General features: G+C 35.1%; 1 protein-coding gene across 1 annotated transcript in view; it reads right to left on the bottom strand.

Moving 5' to 3' along the window:
• LOC113237238 (ecdysone-inducible protein E75) overlaps positions 1 to 4,478 on the bottom strand; it is a 115,056-nt gene extending 110,578 nt beyond the window's left edge. Inside the window, exon 1 of the mRNA XM_026473600.1 lies at positions 4,177 to 4,478. Within this exon, the coding sequence (XP_026329385.1) occupies positions 4,177 to 4,459 (283 nt within the window). The 5' untranslated portion in view covers positions 4,460 to 4,478. The remainder of the gene's footprint in view (positions 1 to 4,176) is intronic.
• Positions 4,479 to 16,010: the final 11,532 nt, after the last annotated feature.

The following is a 16,010-nucleotide window of genomic DNA, read 5'->3' as shown; positions in this document are numbered from 1 at the left end:
TATATTGTCATTTATTTTAGTATTATTGTTCTAATATATGAGTTCGCCAGGACGTAAGACTTAGTAATTTTTATAAGAGAAATAATGTAAATGCAAATAAAAAACGCATTGATTGTATGCATTTTTACAGCTCGAAGCCGGATTGTAACATTGGCAGTTTCTTATCAGTGACCTTCTATGAGTCTCCTTGGCTTGCATAATCGTGCAGTTTCAAATGTGATGTAAACATTGCCTTTTTATGAAAATATTTCTTTTAGTAAAAAATCACGCGCTCCGTTACAAAAATCTTTTGGCTGGAGCTGGGCTTAATACATTAACTAAATACTCTTATATATTACGATTTCCCTTGTTTAATAAGATAAATAACGTAATATAACGTTATGGTTTGGTGGAAGCAATAAGTTATTATATTAATTAGATATGAAACTTCACATCTAAGACATGTAAATTATCAATTTACCTATTATTTCTTTATATAAATAAATTAAATAACATAAAATTATATATAAATCTAAGATTAATAAAATAACATGCATTGCATACATAAGGGCTGACATAACTTTGTTATAATCCTTCCTTATGAATAGCCTATATATTATATATGTGAGTTGCATGCTACTTCTGCATGTACTTTTATTGTATTATTTAATGGTTCATGTATTATACATAGTTCAGTAGACTCAATGTTGACCCTGATTCTAACCGAGAAGATGTTAGATGTTCATATAACAAACTGAGACTCGCGTCATCATAGTTTACTGTGTTTGTACAGGGATATGCTGAGACACGTAGGATGACCCTGGTTCAACGTACTCAGATATATATACTACAAATACACATTTAAAAAGAAACCTTATAACATAGAGTGCTTCCTTTATACTTGTTACTCCTTTGTTAAAATGTATATTTTAGCCACGAAACTCTAAAGAAGTGAGGTGCTAGGTGTTATATTAACAATTAATTGCCCACCAAAAATAGCGTCAATGTTCTTAAACTATTTAATAGACACTTTAGGCACGTGCTTTGAAAATACGTATGGCCGTGACCCCGGCTCGGTCACGGCTCAGGGTGGGGGTGTTCTCGGCGAAGGACATGCTAGGGCGGGTGAAGGAGCGAACGGGCGACGGGGGCCCCGCCCGCAATGAATAGACCTTTCAGTAGTTCAGAATTTCACTTGTTTCTACACTGACTACTTACTAAAAGTCTCTAAGGAAATAACAAGTTAGCAATTAGTCAAATTTACAAGCAAGTTGTTTACGTATCAAACAATTTATTATAAGTGTTGCGAGTGACGCGCCGTGACCTCGGCCAAGGTTGTGAGCAACTTCCCTGTGTACTCAATCGCATGTATCTGCTTACCTGCCTGCCTAGATTATAATACTCTGTAATTTTTATAGTTATCTATACAAAAGCCGTTTTCCTGGGTTATTAGACAAGTTGTCAGAGGCATGGTTTCATCATTCACGTAACCTAGGATGTCGTAAACGTTCTGTTATGGCAGCTTTAAACTTTACAGTGGAATAAGAATGTTCATTTAATATGATATTGTTGGAAAAATTAATAAAAAAATACAAAAAAAATAGAATTACATACTGTTCAACATGTTTACAAATAAAGTAGAGCACTTTTTACACAGTAACCGGCTAATGGTCACGCTAAAACCTAACTGACCTTGGAAGTTAATTAGCAAATGTCCTTGTTGTGTGCTCGAATAGATAACAATCTGCAAATATCTCCTGCAATTCAGTTTGTTACTAGCTAATCAGGAACAGTATAGCCATGATAAATACTAGATACCTATCGTAGTATCAGTAGGAAGCAATTTAATTTACTCTTGCTGAAGGTTATGTTGATAACATGTACTTTTACAGCCTACTCTTGCCACATAAGTATATGTATTTAGTGTAGAATTACTGAATTCTGACATCACAAGAATGACAATGATTTTTTTGACATCACGTTCTTTTCTTGTCTGCAGGATTTTTTATAATTGATTAAACAAAACGTACTTGCCAGTAAGACGATTATGATTATAATATTACTAAGTATTATTTGTACTTTATTTTCGACATAGCTGTGCAACAGAAGTCACTTCAGTGAAATACTGTTACAGGAAAAAACACTGTACAGTTTCCTTTATCAGGTTGTCAGTGAGTCATTGGATAGGCGTCAATCACAGCGAGGGTCCATCAACAAGGGTGCAAAGGTCGCGCGCACCTGCGCCCGCGCTACCACTGACATTGCAGATAAGATACGGCTATTATTTTGTCACAGCTATCACAAAGTGACCTTACTGACTCCAAATGACGCGTCCTCGCAAGTTACACTGACCTTGTGATATTTATCTAATCTTGCATTTGCGAAAATAATGTTAGTAGTATATTCTTTCTTTGTTATTTGTTAAAACTGAACAAGCGTCACGTACACGGGATGTAATATTTATATAATTTTGCTCCCTCAACGACGAATCTATGTAACACAAAACAAAACTTTATTACCCTGTGGAGAGTTAAATGAACTTTTCTAATTAAGATTTCGAAAGTTATCTTGAATTTATATCATCTTTGTTTAATCCCTTAATTAAACAGCAGTTATTTGAAGTGGAAGTTGAGCTTGGTTTACATTATTGGTGCATTTATAACATATCGTAATAATCGTGACCTTCGCGGTGGCCGTCATCGTCGTCACCCGGAAATCGCTATGTAGCTGTAAATGCGCTGTTACAGTTTTCCGAAGCAGGAAGTATAAATCCCAGCCAAGGCAAAGTAAAATTGTACCAATCATTATTGCTCGTATTGTGCTCTAGATATTTTTACCTGCTGTCGAAGCAACGTTTTTAGCACGGTCTTTTATTAGGTTACCTAAAAGTAACTCCGTTTACTGTGAAAATCACAAAAAGGATGAAGTAACAACGATGTCCTTGAACTATAATAATGATAATGTCATAGACAAAGCCGTAGTAACTGGTTTGACCTAAGGCATCTCAAGCAAAGGCTGTGGATTAGAATCCGGGCTCGCATCTTGAAGTTTCTCAGACATTATGTGTGAAATATAATTTGAAATATACCATGAGCGTTTCGGCAAAGGAAAACATTGTGATGAAACCTCCGGTCGAAGAAGGTCCACAACCCTCGAAACGTGTGAAATCCCCAACCGGCATTTTTTCAGTCTGGCGGCCTATAGCCTAAATTCTCGCCTGAAAGGAGACCCATGCCCAGCTATGGGACGTATATGGGTTCATAATGGTGATGATATAACAGACAACCACTCCAATCACCTAGTTTTAAACTAGGAAATGGCCTGTAGATACTATGAGTACCAGAGCAATGAATTTAACTCTTGGGCAAGACCCAGACCACCAAGACCAATTTAATGACGTTCGTTTCCCAAATTCGTCTGAACCTGGTATCTTCGAATCTAGTGCCCAATATGATAACTGCTGGGCCACCACGGTCTTGAAAACACTTAATACAAGCAAAACAAAAAAGGGTTAGTAAGGTTAGTAAGTAGATCGATTACAGTAGAGCTTCTTGTGAAAGTACTGCTCTCTTACCTCCCTGTTTCTCCCGCCAAGTAGTAATGCGAGCATTACTGCGTTTCGGTTTTGAAGAGTACGTGTGTGTGTGGTGAAATTGCACGCACATAGGACTTGACAACTTATATCTCAGGGTGACGGGGGCAGTGGTACTACCCCTCAGATCTTTGCAATTAAATCTCTGATTGGCACTGCAACTGCTATGGATAAGCGTGTCGCTTACCACCAGGCGCACGACTTTTTCGTCCCATCACTATATCATAAAAAAGGCTAATATTTCTAGCCGTACCGATGATCTATCTAAGCTTATGCCAAAAAAAAAAAAGTTGCTTTAAGTTTCCATCATACCGACGAACGTTAACACGTAGTAACTTAAAATATTATACATAAAAAATGGCAATCTAAAAATTTTATAAAAAAGTCTTTTTTCTTTTAAAATTACTATACTTTTTAAACTATATACGACCCCTTAAATAATTTAACTCTAAAACGTACAGGACGTAAATTATTACTAAAAAATGTATTTAAATTCGGTTATTTTCGGTAAATTTTATGCCGCTCCTGAATTTATTAAAATTAATGTTTTCAAGTTTCTTGAAAGTTTTCAATACTGATATGAATTTAAAATAAAAAATACTTACCTAAATCTGGAATAGAGCTGGAAGGTTCCTCGAAGGAGGGAGGTTTGAGCACCCGTGGCGGTGGCGGTGGCGGAGGTGGCGGTGGTGGGCGCATGCACTGGATAACGGAGTGGGCTGGAGGAGCCAGCAACACCGGTGCTCGGAACTCCTTACCCGGAGGGGCAGGCAGCTCAAGCCGCCGCACCACCGGCAACATCATCTCAGTCTCATAACCTCCGTCCAACGGCTCCGGTTTGGGGGATAACTTCGGATAACACTGCATCGTCCTTATATTATTGTCCATTCAATCCCAAATATAGGCTAACTCTACAATCTATTTAGTCCAAAAACTTTGAAACTTATAATAATATATATTTAAGTTTTAAACTACCGAACAAAGTTTTCACACATTGTTTATAATGCACAAGGATGCGCAAAACGGTCCCTCTACATGGCCATATCGCTTTGTTTATAGGCGCACGGGCATGTGAAGTCCAAGGGCAGGACAGTTCGCCGGCTCGAGCGTACGGAGTGCGGAGCGCGTGGCGCGGGCCCGCTCGACTGGCGACTCGTTCGCTCGCCGCGACCAACTTTCTCTCACTGGCGTGGCGGGCGGTCGCGGCCGGACGAAAGTGAATCTGCAGCGGACGCCCCGCGCGCCGCCCTCGCCCTCCAGCCGCAGGTGTCCCTGCGCCCTGCGCTCTGCACCGCGCCGCCCGCCCTGCGCCTTCCTCCAGCACCACATACTGACAACGCTGCGCCGCCCTGCCCGCGGCCCATCCAACATCAACTTTAACCTTAACTGCGACCTTTGCTCGAGTGCACTGCACTCAGCCTGAATAAACATGAGCAAGAGTTAATTTCAAATAATTGAGAAAATGTTCATTTTTATCATAAATATAGACTCTACGTTTTGGTTGTTTTTATTATAATATTCACATGAAATATTTTATAACTGTAGGTATATAGTACTTTCTTTAAATTTACGTACGTACCTATATAGACGTTTCAATGTAATTAAATTCAGAGCATTTCATAATACCACAACGTGCTGTTCAAGTTTTAATGCAAACAAGAACTGTATTTTTTTTAACCTTCACACAATTTCTTTCATCTTCCGTGGTAAATAAGCTTGCATCAGCAATTCCCTGTCACGGCGGCTAGGACGTGCGTGAGCCGCAAAATACACCAACATTACTTAACTATTGTTATTATTTTAGATTTTACTCCACCCCAATAAGCGTAAAATAAGCAAAAACCTTACTTGATGGCCTTCGAGCAGCATGTTCAAACATTTTCAAAGTCGGTCAGCGTTAACGATAAATAAATTATTTTTTACAAATTCCGCAAAGATGGTTATCTATATCGATCTTCTATATCAGCGATAGCAGGGCTGCTGTTATCTTTTTGTGATAGCTTCTAATAGCTGTAACCACTGATAGTTATTTGGCAGATAGCGCAGGGCCAGGACGCATGCTATGTGACCAAAGTAGCCGACTACCAGATCCAGATAATACACGATTTTTTTATCAATTTATAACGTGCCTTTGTCGACATTTTATTGTGCATTTCAGATAATTTTATTCTTTTCTTATCTAAAATTTATCGCTTTCTTGCTTTGCACAAATTTACATTCATTACTAATCAAATGCCAATATCATATTCAGCAGCATCATGATTCAAAGAAACTATAACTTCTATGCTTTATCATGATTTTCGAAATTAAACATTGAAGCGTTGATTAAAATCTATTAGTTCAAGGTTTCATTACCAAACGGCATTATATTGTTTTAAAGGAAGTTAAAACTTTTTACCGTTTTGTTGTTGACGGTGACGCGATGATGCTCTGTTGAGATTGTTTTTTTAACAATAATATGTTTATTTATGAGAATAACTACCCATGTTATTCAACTGTCACCCAACAACGGCAAAATACATATAAATTACATTTTCCTTTTCAGTGTGAAAATAAATAAATAAATAAATAAAATGTTTTATTCGTTCATTTTAAAGGGCATAGTACAGGGGCGGATGTTTCCAGTTAGGCTTGTTAGGGCCTGTGTTAGGAAACTTCGCTATTCTATAATATTAATCGTAATCGTTCTCTATATAACTTTAAGATGATGAACCATAATACCTTCTCTCCTTAAAATTGTAACTTTTTTAAATCCTCCTAACTTTAGAGCACTCCCCCTTTGTGTAAGTCCTATGAATCTATTATGAGTCTATGCTACCTCAGACCGAATTAATTTACATCCTCATTTTGCTTGGGTCGAGCGGCAGGACACTGGCTTTGTTTTTTTTTTCAGAATTTATTTTTTTACAAACGAAATTATCGCCATTTGAAAAATGTTCGTATGTGTGTCCTTTAGTTCAGTTGATATACAAAAATCATTGGTATATGTAAAGTAAAAGTACAGTACCTATTGAATACAGCGGTTTTCTTAAAAAATTTCGAGGCGAGTTTGTGTTTTCTTTTCTATTTTCAAAATTTTTAGGAATGTCGTTTTCACAGCCTATCAAATATAGTAATCAGTGTATATCCTCAATTTTACTATATATATTTTCCAAAGTTATTGATTCAACACTTTCACTGTTATGCTGAATCAACCAAAGCCGCCAAAAAGGTAGTATGGACTCTTAAAAGTAACTATAATATAAAAATATTTCTGTAATAGTCTGTGTATGTTTTTGTTGACTGTTGTTGTAAATTTTCCTGTCAGCGAAGTCTATCACCGAAATTCACCGTCGAAATCGATGTTTAACTCACTTCTACCAAAAAAAATTCTAAAGAAGTCTCATGTTTTTTTTTTGTGAAACGCGCGGTGGGAACTGACTCGGGCTGCGGTGCATGATAGGGTACGGACCATGGGAGTTTTCCGAACCTAGCCCTCCACTGAAGTCGTCCTTCAAAATCATATCTTTTTATTTGTTCCGTAATCAACCATTTCTTCCTTAGCAAAGAAAACTACGCTTGTTTGGCGGTCATATTGCACTAGCAGCAAAATACTCCCTATAATAATTTAGAAGACTTAGTCACCGCAGTGTGAAAATTTTCAGCATCGGCCGGAATCGTACAGTTTAGATTTCGGCAACCATTTTGAATATTTCAAGGTTGTCCATCCCTATTGCACTCCTTCGAGTGACTCCATCTAACTTCTACCTATCTTATCTACGTACACATACATAGGATTTCGAAATCTTTTAGCTCACTATTGCAAGTGTCCAGGATGTACTTCGTAAAAGTTCAAATACATCACCTTCAAGTCAAACTTTTTCCAGGCCACTGATCAATTTTTTTCGATTACCTCCTATTTTCCTCCTTAATTTGGTATAAATGTTTTTAGCCCACCATATCGAGAAGTATGATTACATTCAAGTCAATCAATCAACTAAACATGTACCTTCGTGGCAATACACACTTACCTACAAGTACCTACGAAAAATGATGCCTAACATTATGATAATTGTTTTTGATCATTAAACTTAGCATTTAATGCTACTTATTATATTAAGTGTGGGTGGTAAAAGAGGTGGGGGCGTGAACAGTGGGGGCGGTGCAGTCACAGGGTGCGCCGGGGTCACTGCCACGTCGCGACGAGACCAGTAACGCTCACGTCTATTTTAGCGGCAGGTTTCAATGAACTGCATTTGACTAGAACCTTAAATGCAGTGATAGATATTTTGACCTTTAGCTATTATAAATATTAGATATTTTCTTAATATGATTCGATTCGTCATCTAAGGAAATATATAAATTAAATAAAGATTTGTTCTCGAATTCACAAATGCTACACATTAAATATAAATAATAATAATATCGTTTATTGCAAAACATGTTATCACAATTAGGTCTTATAGTAGTTAATAGAGTACCAAACATGTACTCTGTAAGGGCGCAGCAATGTCAATTTTAAGATATACAATTTGGTTACCATTAATATTATTACAATAATAATACATAAATCTAATCAAATACATATATTCTGTAGGTCAAATGTTTTAATTTTAAAATGATTGTCAAATTTAAAGTGAAAGTAATTTAAAAATAAGTCAATCAATAATTAATAATTAATTAAACATTAATTAAAAATCAAATAATAAATATTAAACAACATCACATACGTTGCTTTAATCCCAAAGTAAGTAAAAAAGCACTTTTGGTATGGAAATTGGAAACAAACCACCACACCACAAACACCCAGAACCGAAACAATATAGAAAAATTCGTTTCTACATTGACCTGGCCGGGAATCGAACCTGGAACCGGTGTGAAAGCTACTCGACCACGGAGGACGTCCAATTGGAATTTGAATTGAAATCTGAAACACATTGGAAACTATTTTTAACCGAGTGTATTCGAATTGAGAACCTCCTTTTTTTTGTATTTTTTTTTTGTATATATGTTACGCGATAACTTCGGCAATTGTGCACCGATTTTGATGATTCTTTTTTGTTGGAAAGAGGGTACCTTTGGAGTGGTCCCATTTAAATTTGAACAAAAATATTTCACCTCTAAGGATGGCAAACTAGGGGATGAATCCGGTTTGGCAAATATATGTAATTCCACGAAATTTTGAGGTCTGTTTTTTATTACTCTGTACTGAGATTATTTCGGAACTAAATCGCTGTTAGTCAGCAGTGACCGTGAGACCTGCAAAGAGCGCAAAATGTTGGTTTGTTTGAGAAAAATAAAAATAGTAATAATAAAAACAAATAATAGTTTCATATTCAATTTTTAATGAAAATTCTACAAATCTCAATGTGACTCTAAGCCCTAATCAAACGTCCAAGACACAGACAGTCTATATAAAATCGAAGGGGATTTTGTAATGGATAACATTTTAAAATGTGATAAAGTATTAAAACGTATTCTGAAATTTTTCTAATTGTCCAATAACTCGCCTTTTTACTGCAATATTTAAATATGTGTGACAGCCTTGTTAGTCTAATTCATAAAGTAGTAGTAGAAGCTACAGGTACATCGGACTATTCAGCTTTAATGTCTCAAGGTATTGGGTGCAGCGGTAGTGCCCCTGAGATCTTTGCGATTTAAAGTTCTGAGTAGCACTGCAAGTGTTATGGATAGGCGTGACTTGTTTTTTTTATATAATGCCAAGTGACATGCGAACAAGTCGTGCGCCTGGTGTTAAACGACACGCTTGTCCATGACAGTTGCAGTGCCACTCAGAGCTTTAAATCGCAAAGACCTGAGGAGCACTGCTTCTGCGCCCGTCACATAAGTTGACAAGTCCCATGTGCCTGTAATTTCACCAGGACCCTTAACCTTCAAAACCACTTGGCGGTAGAAATAGGTAAGGTGGTAATACTACCCTGGATGAACTCTTTCACAGTGAACTCTACTGCTAGTAACTACTTGTTCGTCCCGTCAGTTGATATCATAAAAAATCTACAAATTCAAATTACGTTTATCTATCTATCGCCTTTTGACGCAATCCTTAACTATATGTGGTATAATATAATTAACAATATCTAAGTACTAGCGTTGAACTCTTTGCATATGCCAACATAACCTATAATGATGTCACTGTTGTTCTCACCTTATTGTTACTAATTTTCAGTCTCTAACCTGAAGATTTTTTATCGAAACGCAGCGAGCGGAACGATCGAACCTTTCTTGGCATCTACTCATATCGCACTATTTCCAAACAAAATCATTCGGCCTGTACCGCCTATGAAATGATAGACATGAAATTGAAATAAGATATAAAAAATTATACAGGTCATGACGAACTCCAAAATTTTAATTTCACGCTGTGACCTGTGACCTGAGATAATTGTAGTCTCAGGTTCGATCATGGTTCAATTAAAAAAAGAAGATTCAACATGAAAAATGAAAAATGCACATATGACCACTGTGAAAAAAAGAAAAAATAATAATTAATAAAATTTGCGTGCGCATTTGCGCTGAACGTGAAAGAAAAATAGGAGCAACAGCTGCGGTCTTGACATACCACCTAGTTATCTCGTTGTGACAGCGCCTATAAACTGTTCAAATGGATTTTACAAAAAAGAAGGAGACAACTGTACACATGACATCTTTATCTGATTAGTACTATTAAATATTTTTATTATTATTATTTCAACAAACCGGTATGTATAACATTTGACTACATGTACAAGTACTTTTATAGTGAAGTGATCGAGTTTTAAAACAATAATTTATCATTTTTCTACAGCATGGAATTCACTCTGGGCGTTCTTTCATTTCAACTATATACAATGGACCAAACTCTATGCTACAATTCATAAAAATTATATATATATATATATATACTCTATGCTTCTATTGTATATGTACTCGTATACGTACTTGTACACAGGCGGCTCACGGCCAAAGGACATAGTGACAAAGTAAAATTCAGTTATTTAATGCATTTACCATAATGTTACATAGGACAGAAAAGGCTTAAAACTAAGTTAAGAGCGCATTGTGGACCCTGTAGAGTACTGCAAATTATATTTAGAGAGAGAGAAAATTTTACTTTTTGGTACTCGTAGTACATAGATTAGCATCTTAAGTCACACATTGGTGGATCTTGTTCTGTTGCTTTGGAAGCGATACTCGAACAAAATGGTATAGCTTGAAGTGCTGTAGATTTTAAATATTATAGATAGCGTATTTTTATTCTTGGAGACATATTTTATTTTATTGCAAGTAAGTAATACTGCATTCAAACTAAGTGGTATTTAGAAATAAGATTAACATTAAGATTGATCTATTAGTACAGATACATACATAGTAGAAGAGAGGAGTCTGAGCACAGGCATTGCTATGCTTAAAAGGAGACTCCGTCACTATTATTATCAATCTAAAGTAAGAAAGAAATAAATTATTATTATTATTATATTATTATCATAAACATTTTAAAAAAGTTGCTCTGCTCATTTGGGAATGGGACCGACTAAATATCAAAAAAATGTCCTGTATTTTTGTGGTGTCGATCGAAAAGTTGGTACTGATATTTTTAAGTAACATAGCACCTAAAGTACTTATAAGTATGTTCTTCGAAACACATCCAAGGTGGATCACCTCTATTTCTAAGGCTACTAGAACTTTGAAGGACAACAAAGTTCAATGTTTTCGCCGAATTAAATATTTGATCGTCGAACTCTTTAAAATAAACTAAAGTGTTCGATCTTTGTATTAATAATTATAACAAACTAGTGGAGTAATTTCACAAAAAATAATTGAATATCAATTCAATAAAAATTTAATCAAACTAAAGATCGTCTGAATTTTCGAGGAACTATGCTGATCGTTAATTATAAATGAGGATGTGCACATTAAATAAATAAATAAAAATTGTTTATTCATCAACAAAGCACAAAATATTTTAAATAATTTATGTATTCAAATCATTGACTTACAAATAAATGGACGACGGGTCTAATACAAAAACCACGAAAAAAATGTCCCAAGTCAACCTATTTAAACGTAGTGACATGTAAAGGAATATGAAAAAGCTAAAACGTTGAATTTAAATTGTAATGTCATCGCAGTACTGTCTAATTTTGCTTGCTTCGCTGTCAGAAGAAACAAACGAAGACTAAAGCGTGAATGACGCTCTGTATACGATTTTAACGCCCTATAAGTTCGGACACTTTTTAGCGCGGACCCATTGACTTACAATTATATGGACGTCGGGTCCGCGCTAAAAAGTGTCCGCACTTGTAAGGCGCTAAATCCTATACAGAGCGCCAAACTCCGCTTTAGTCTTCATTTGTTCGACTGACAGCGCGATACTGCGATGACATTACAATTTAAATTTCGAATAGGTTGACTTGGGACATTTTTTTCGCGGTTTTTGTATTAGACCCGTCGTCCATTTATTTGTAAGTCAATGCGCGGACCCGACATCCATATAACTGTAAGTCAATGATTCAACTAATTGCTCATAACTGTGTCGAAGTCCAAGTACAACTCAGGAATTTGCTGGTTTTCAGATTTCACCTGGTAAGTATTCGTCTCTGGAAACATCACAGCATCGACCCTTTTCAATGAAACATATAATTAAGTAACTTCTTCTTTTTGCTTATTGGCAGTACGCTTTTTGAATTTCACCATTATCGACTGTTTTCAAGAAAAAAAATGGTGAAATTTTGTAGTTACGTTTTAACACAAATTAATTTTTAGTTAAAATGTGTATTATTACGTTTTTAGTTTCTAATTATTTGTCACCTGTTTAAGCAGATGGCTTTAAAGTTAATGCTCAATAAATAAAAAAAAATTAAGAAAAGCAGAAATATCCTTTTTCTCGCTCGTTCTCCAGAGTACCTTGTACACTGAATCGAATACTTATTACAGAAATTCGAAATTTGAAATTTTTCAATTTCAATTATGTACGTACCAACTATAGAGCTAAGGGTGTAAAGAGCATTTTTCTGTGTACATAGAATAGAACAGGCAAATAATAAAATATAGAATAATTTAGACATAGTGTATTATTAATTTAAAAGTGTATTATTTTTCGAAACAGTAGAGCTCGTGAGAGTTAGTCCATTAAAGTACTGCCAGACTGCCACCTTATCTATTTCTGCCACCAAACAGTAATGTATAGTTTTAAAGGGAAAGTTTAATTAGAGGCACATGGGACTTGCGATAACTTGTCAATTTATATTTAAGGGTGACGGGCGCAGTGGCAGCACCCCTCAGATCTTTGTGATTTAACTCTCTGAGCGACACTGCCACTGTCATGGACAGGCGTGTCGCTTACCAGCCGTATCCATACCATACGGCTGATACGGCCATCTAAAACAAAAAATCTGAAATAATTGAGATTTTGTTAATTATTACAGTTGTCTGGAATTCGGATTTAAATTTTGAAATTTAACAATTCTCCTATTTAAGGATAAAAAAGTTTTTATTTATGATACCAGTTATCGATCAATTTCGTTCTAGAATCTTTAAGCCGCTCTCCTGAAAAATTGTCATTTTGCACATATGGCCTGCAAAATTCTGTCTTTTCTAATGGTGCGATATTAGAAAAGTATATGTTCGAAACACGTACTCATACATCATATGCCAAGTATTATTAGAAGAAATTCTTCTACGATAACCTTAAACTTTTAATAGTTATTTCATTTTATATTTTTATTACAATGATTCAATAAACTTACAAAAGTCATTCCATGAACGGCCTCATCACAGTAATCGCGTAACTTGTATTCGCTCCCAAAATAAAACTATACAAAGAGAGCATTATACAGGATATTTTTTAAATATGTTAAGCCCGTGCCCAGCAGTGGAACATACAAGGGTAATAGCACAAGACGTTTCTAGTATACAACACTTACGTAAGACAAAAATATATATTTTTTAAATAAATAAATTTGAAGTTAATTGGATATGAAAACATAAGTTATAAGTTTCAAAATGCATTTATTATCTGTAAACATTGTTATTGTGGAATAAATTAAGATGAATACTATTTCTATTTGTTTATTATTATTAATATTTTCTAAACATTTGCTGACTGGTAATTAGTTTATAATATATTCGTTTAATATTTTTGAACTAATTACGTGATCAAAATTGTATTCTTGCTTGATCTTAAAATATACAGGACATAGTAATGTTGATACGCATAGAATATACAGTAACTTTCCTTTCTCTAAAGATATAAAATTCGACAAGTGTATGTCTGAGACAAACACAGTATGAGTGAAAATCTAGTAGTCCTGACACAGGAAGGGCACCGGGACACATACAGCACGCATGCGCTCGCACTCGCCTGCATTACACCGAACTGTTAAAAGCAATCCAAAAGCTTAAATTAGACACAGATATAAGAATACAACAGAAAACACCTGAAAGTAGCGAGAAATACTTTTAAAATTGTCAGAAGATCAATCTCCCAACAATTTATATGGAGAACCATAATTCTCTTAAACAATTATAAATTCTTATTTTGCTCAAATTTTGTAATACTACGGATATTCTTCAAATTTTCAATTCGTTTGTATTTTTTTTGTATGTTATGCAATAACTCAGGTTTTGCGAGCCGATTTTGTTGATTGTTTTTTTGTTGGAAAGGAGTACCTCAGGAGTGGTCCCATTAAAACTTGAAGAAAATATTCCACCTATATTTAGTACTCTGTACTGAGATTATAACAAACAATTATCATATCTTTATGATAATTCGTAGACCTAGACTAAAATATGTCCAATCGCCTTCGTTGTTAACTTTATATCTATAAATCTCTGATGTTATTTAGTTGTCTATTTGATGATCTTCAGAGACGACTAAATTTATACAATGTTAGAATTAAATTACATAAGAATAATCATAAATTTAAGTATCTTTTTTGTAGCTGTACGACGTAACTAAATTAATATTGTTTATGTTATTGCTATGTTTTTGAACTCAACATACTTAGTACAAGTTAAATGAAGTCGGTAATTGAAATACTGTTAATTTTGTTACGAGTTTAACAGGAGTGAAATTATTTTGAAGTTTCGAATATGATACTAAATATTTATTCTAAACTATTAATAAAATAAGTTGTTAATTACAACTACGCAAGAGGACTGTCAAAAGCTTAGCTCTGTCATGGCGGTAGTCAAAAACTATAATGATTACAATCTTGAATTTAGTCAATACTGTTTGTCTTTAATATCCAAAGGAAGACCAGTGTGTATAGGGATAAATCAAATGTACAGAATAAAGGAACGCTTTATTTTTTATTTGTAACAATTTTATTCACAACTATCATTGGTGTTTGGTGTCAGTGCATCCTGGAGGCAGACGGCGGGGACTGCGATCGATATGCACCGGCGGGAATCCTTCGTTGCAAACTCAACTACCGGCGACGAGACTTATAATGCCTTCCTACATACATACAGATATAATATAGAAATTACCTACAATAACGCTGGCTAGACATTGTGTTCTAATTTGTCTGTCTGTGAACCATAGACTAACGACTATGCTATGAATTAGGTACCCATAATGCGCTACCATTTGTATACTACCTATCACTGAGGTTTTATATGATCTTATGGAAGCCATTTCCACAAATTGTTTTTAGTGCAATTTTGTAATGGTGCACATTTAAATGTCCTGTATGTGTACCTTCTGTTCTTCCGTTCTAATCTTGTACGTTATTTCGTCAAATGACTCTTGCATGCATATATTTTATTATTACTTGGTGAAAATAATGGCAGATCTCAGATCTTGGCGATTTAAAGTACTATACATATATATATATATATATATATACAATAATTATAAGTTTTTTATTACAATACCGACTTCAAAACGCATATGAAAGAAGTCCACTTCAAAACGAATCATATGATTCCAAAACTGCCTCCGTGGCCGAATGGTTACGATACAGGATTTCACTAGGGCGGGGCTATAAGAGTGTGCAAAGAAAAAAAGAACACAAGGTAGCTTCTGTACACTATTGAGGAGTTCCTCTCAACTGTCTGCCATTTTCATCATAAGATCACCTCACTAAGTCACCATAACATTTATTTTGTTTGGAATTACATCTATGTGCCAAGTTTTATTGAAATCGGTTATCGGAAAGTGGGTGAAATCCAATAACCCGGTTTCATCCCCTAATTTGCCACCCTTAGACGTGGAATATTTTGGAACCACTATTAAGGTACCCCATTCCAATAAAAAAAGATTCATCGAAATCGGTTCAGGAATATCCAAATCATTGCGTGACATACGCACAAAACATCACCGACGTATAATAAATACAGACAACCCTCCTCCATTTTTGAAGACGTTTATTAACAAATAGCAAGTTAAAATTAAAATATTAATTGTTTGAACTGTATCAAAATATATGTCCCGCTACTTGGCATGTATAAAATATAT

The sequence above is a fragment of the Hyposmocoma kahamanoa genome, unplaced genomic scaffold (assembly GCF_003589595.1).
Source record: "Hyposmocoma kahamanoa isolate Upper Pololo Valley unplaced genomic scaffold, ASM358959v1 93, whole genome shotgun sequence".
Classification (NCBI taxonomy): Eukaryota; Metazoa; Arthropoda; class Insecta; order Lepidoptera; family Cosmopterigidae; genus Hyposmocoma; species Hyposmocoma kahamanoa.
The sequence above is the reverse complement of the archived record's forward strand: the minus strand, read 5'-3'. Positions and strand labels throughout refer to the sequence as shown.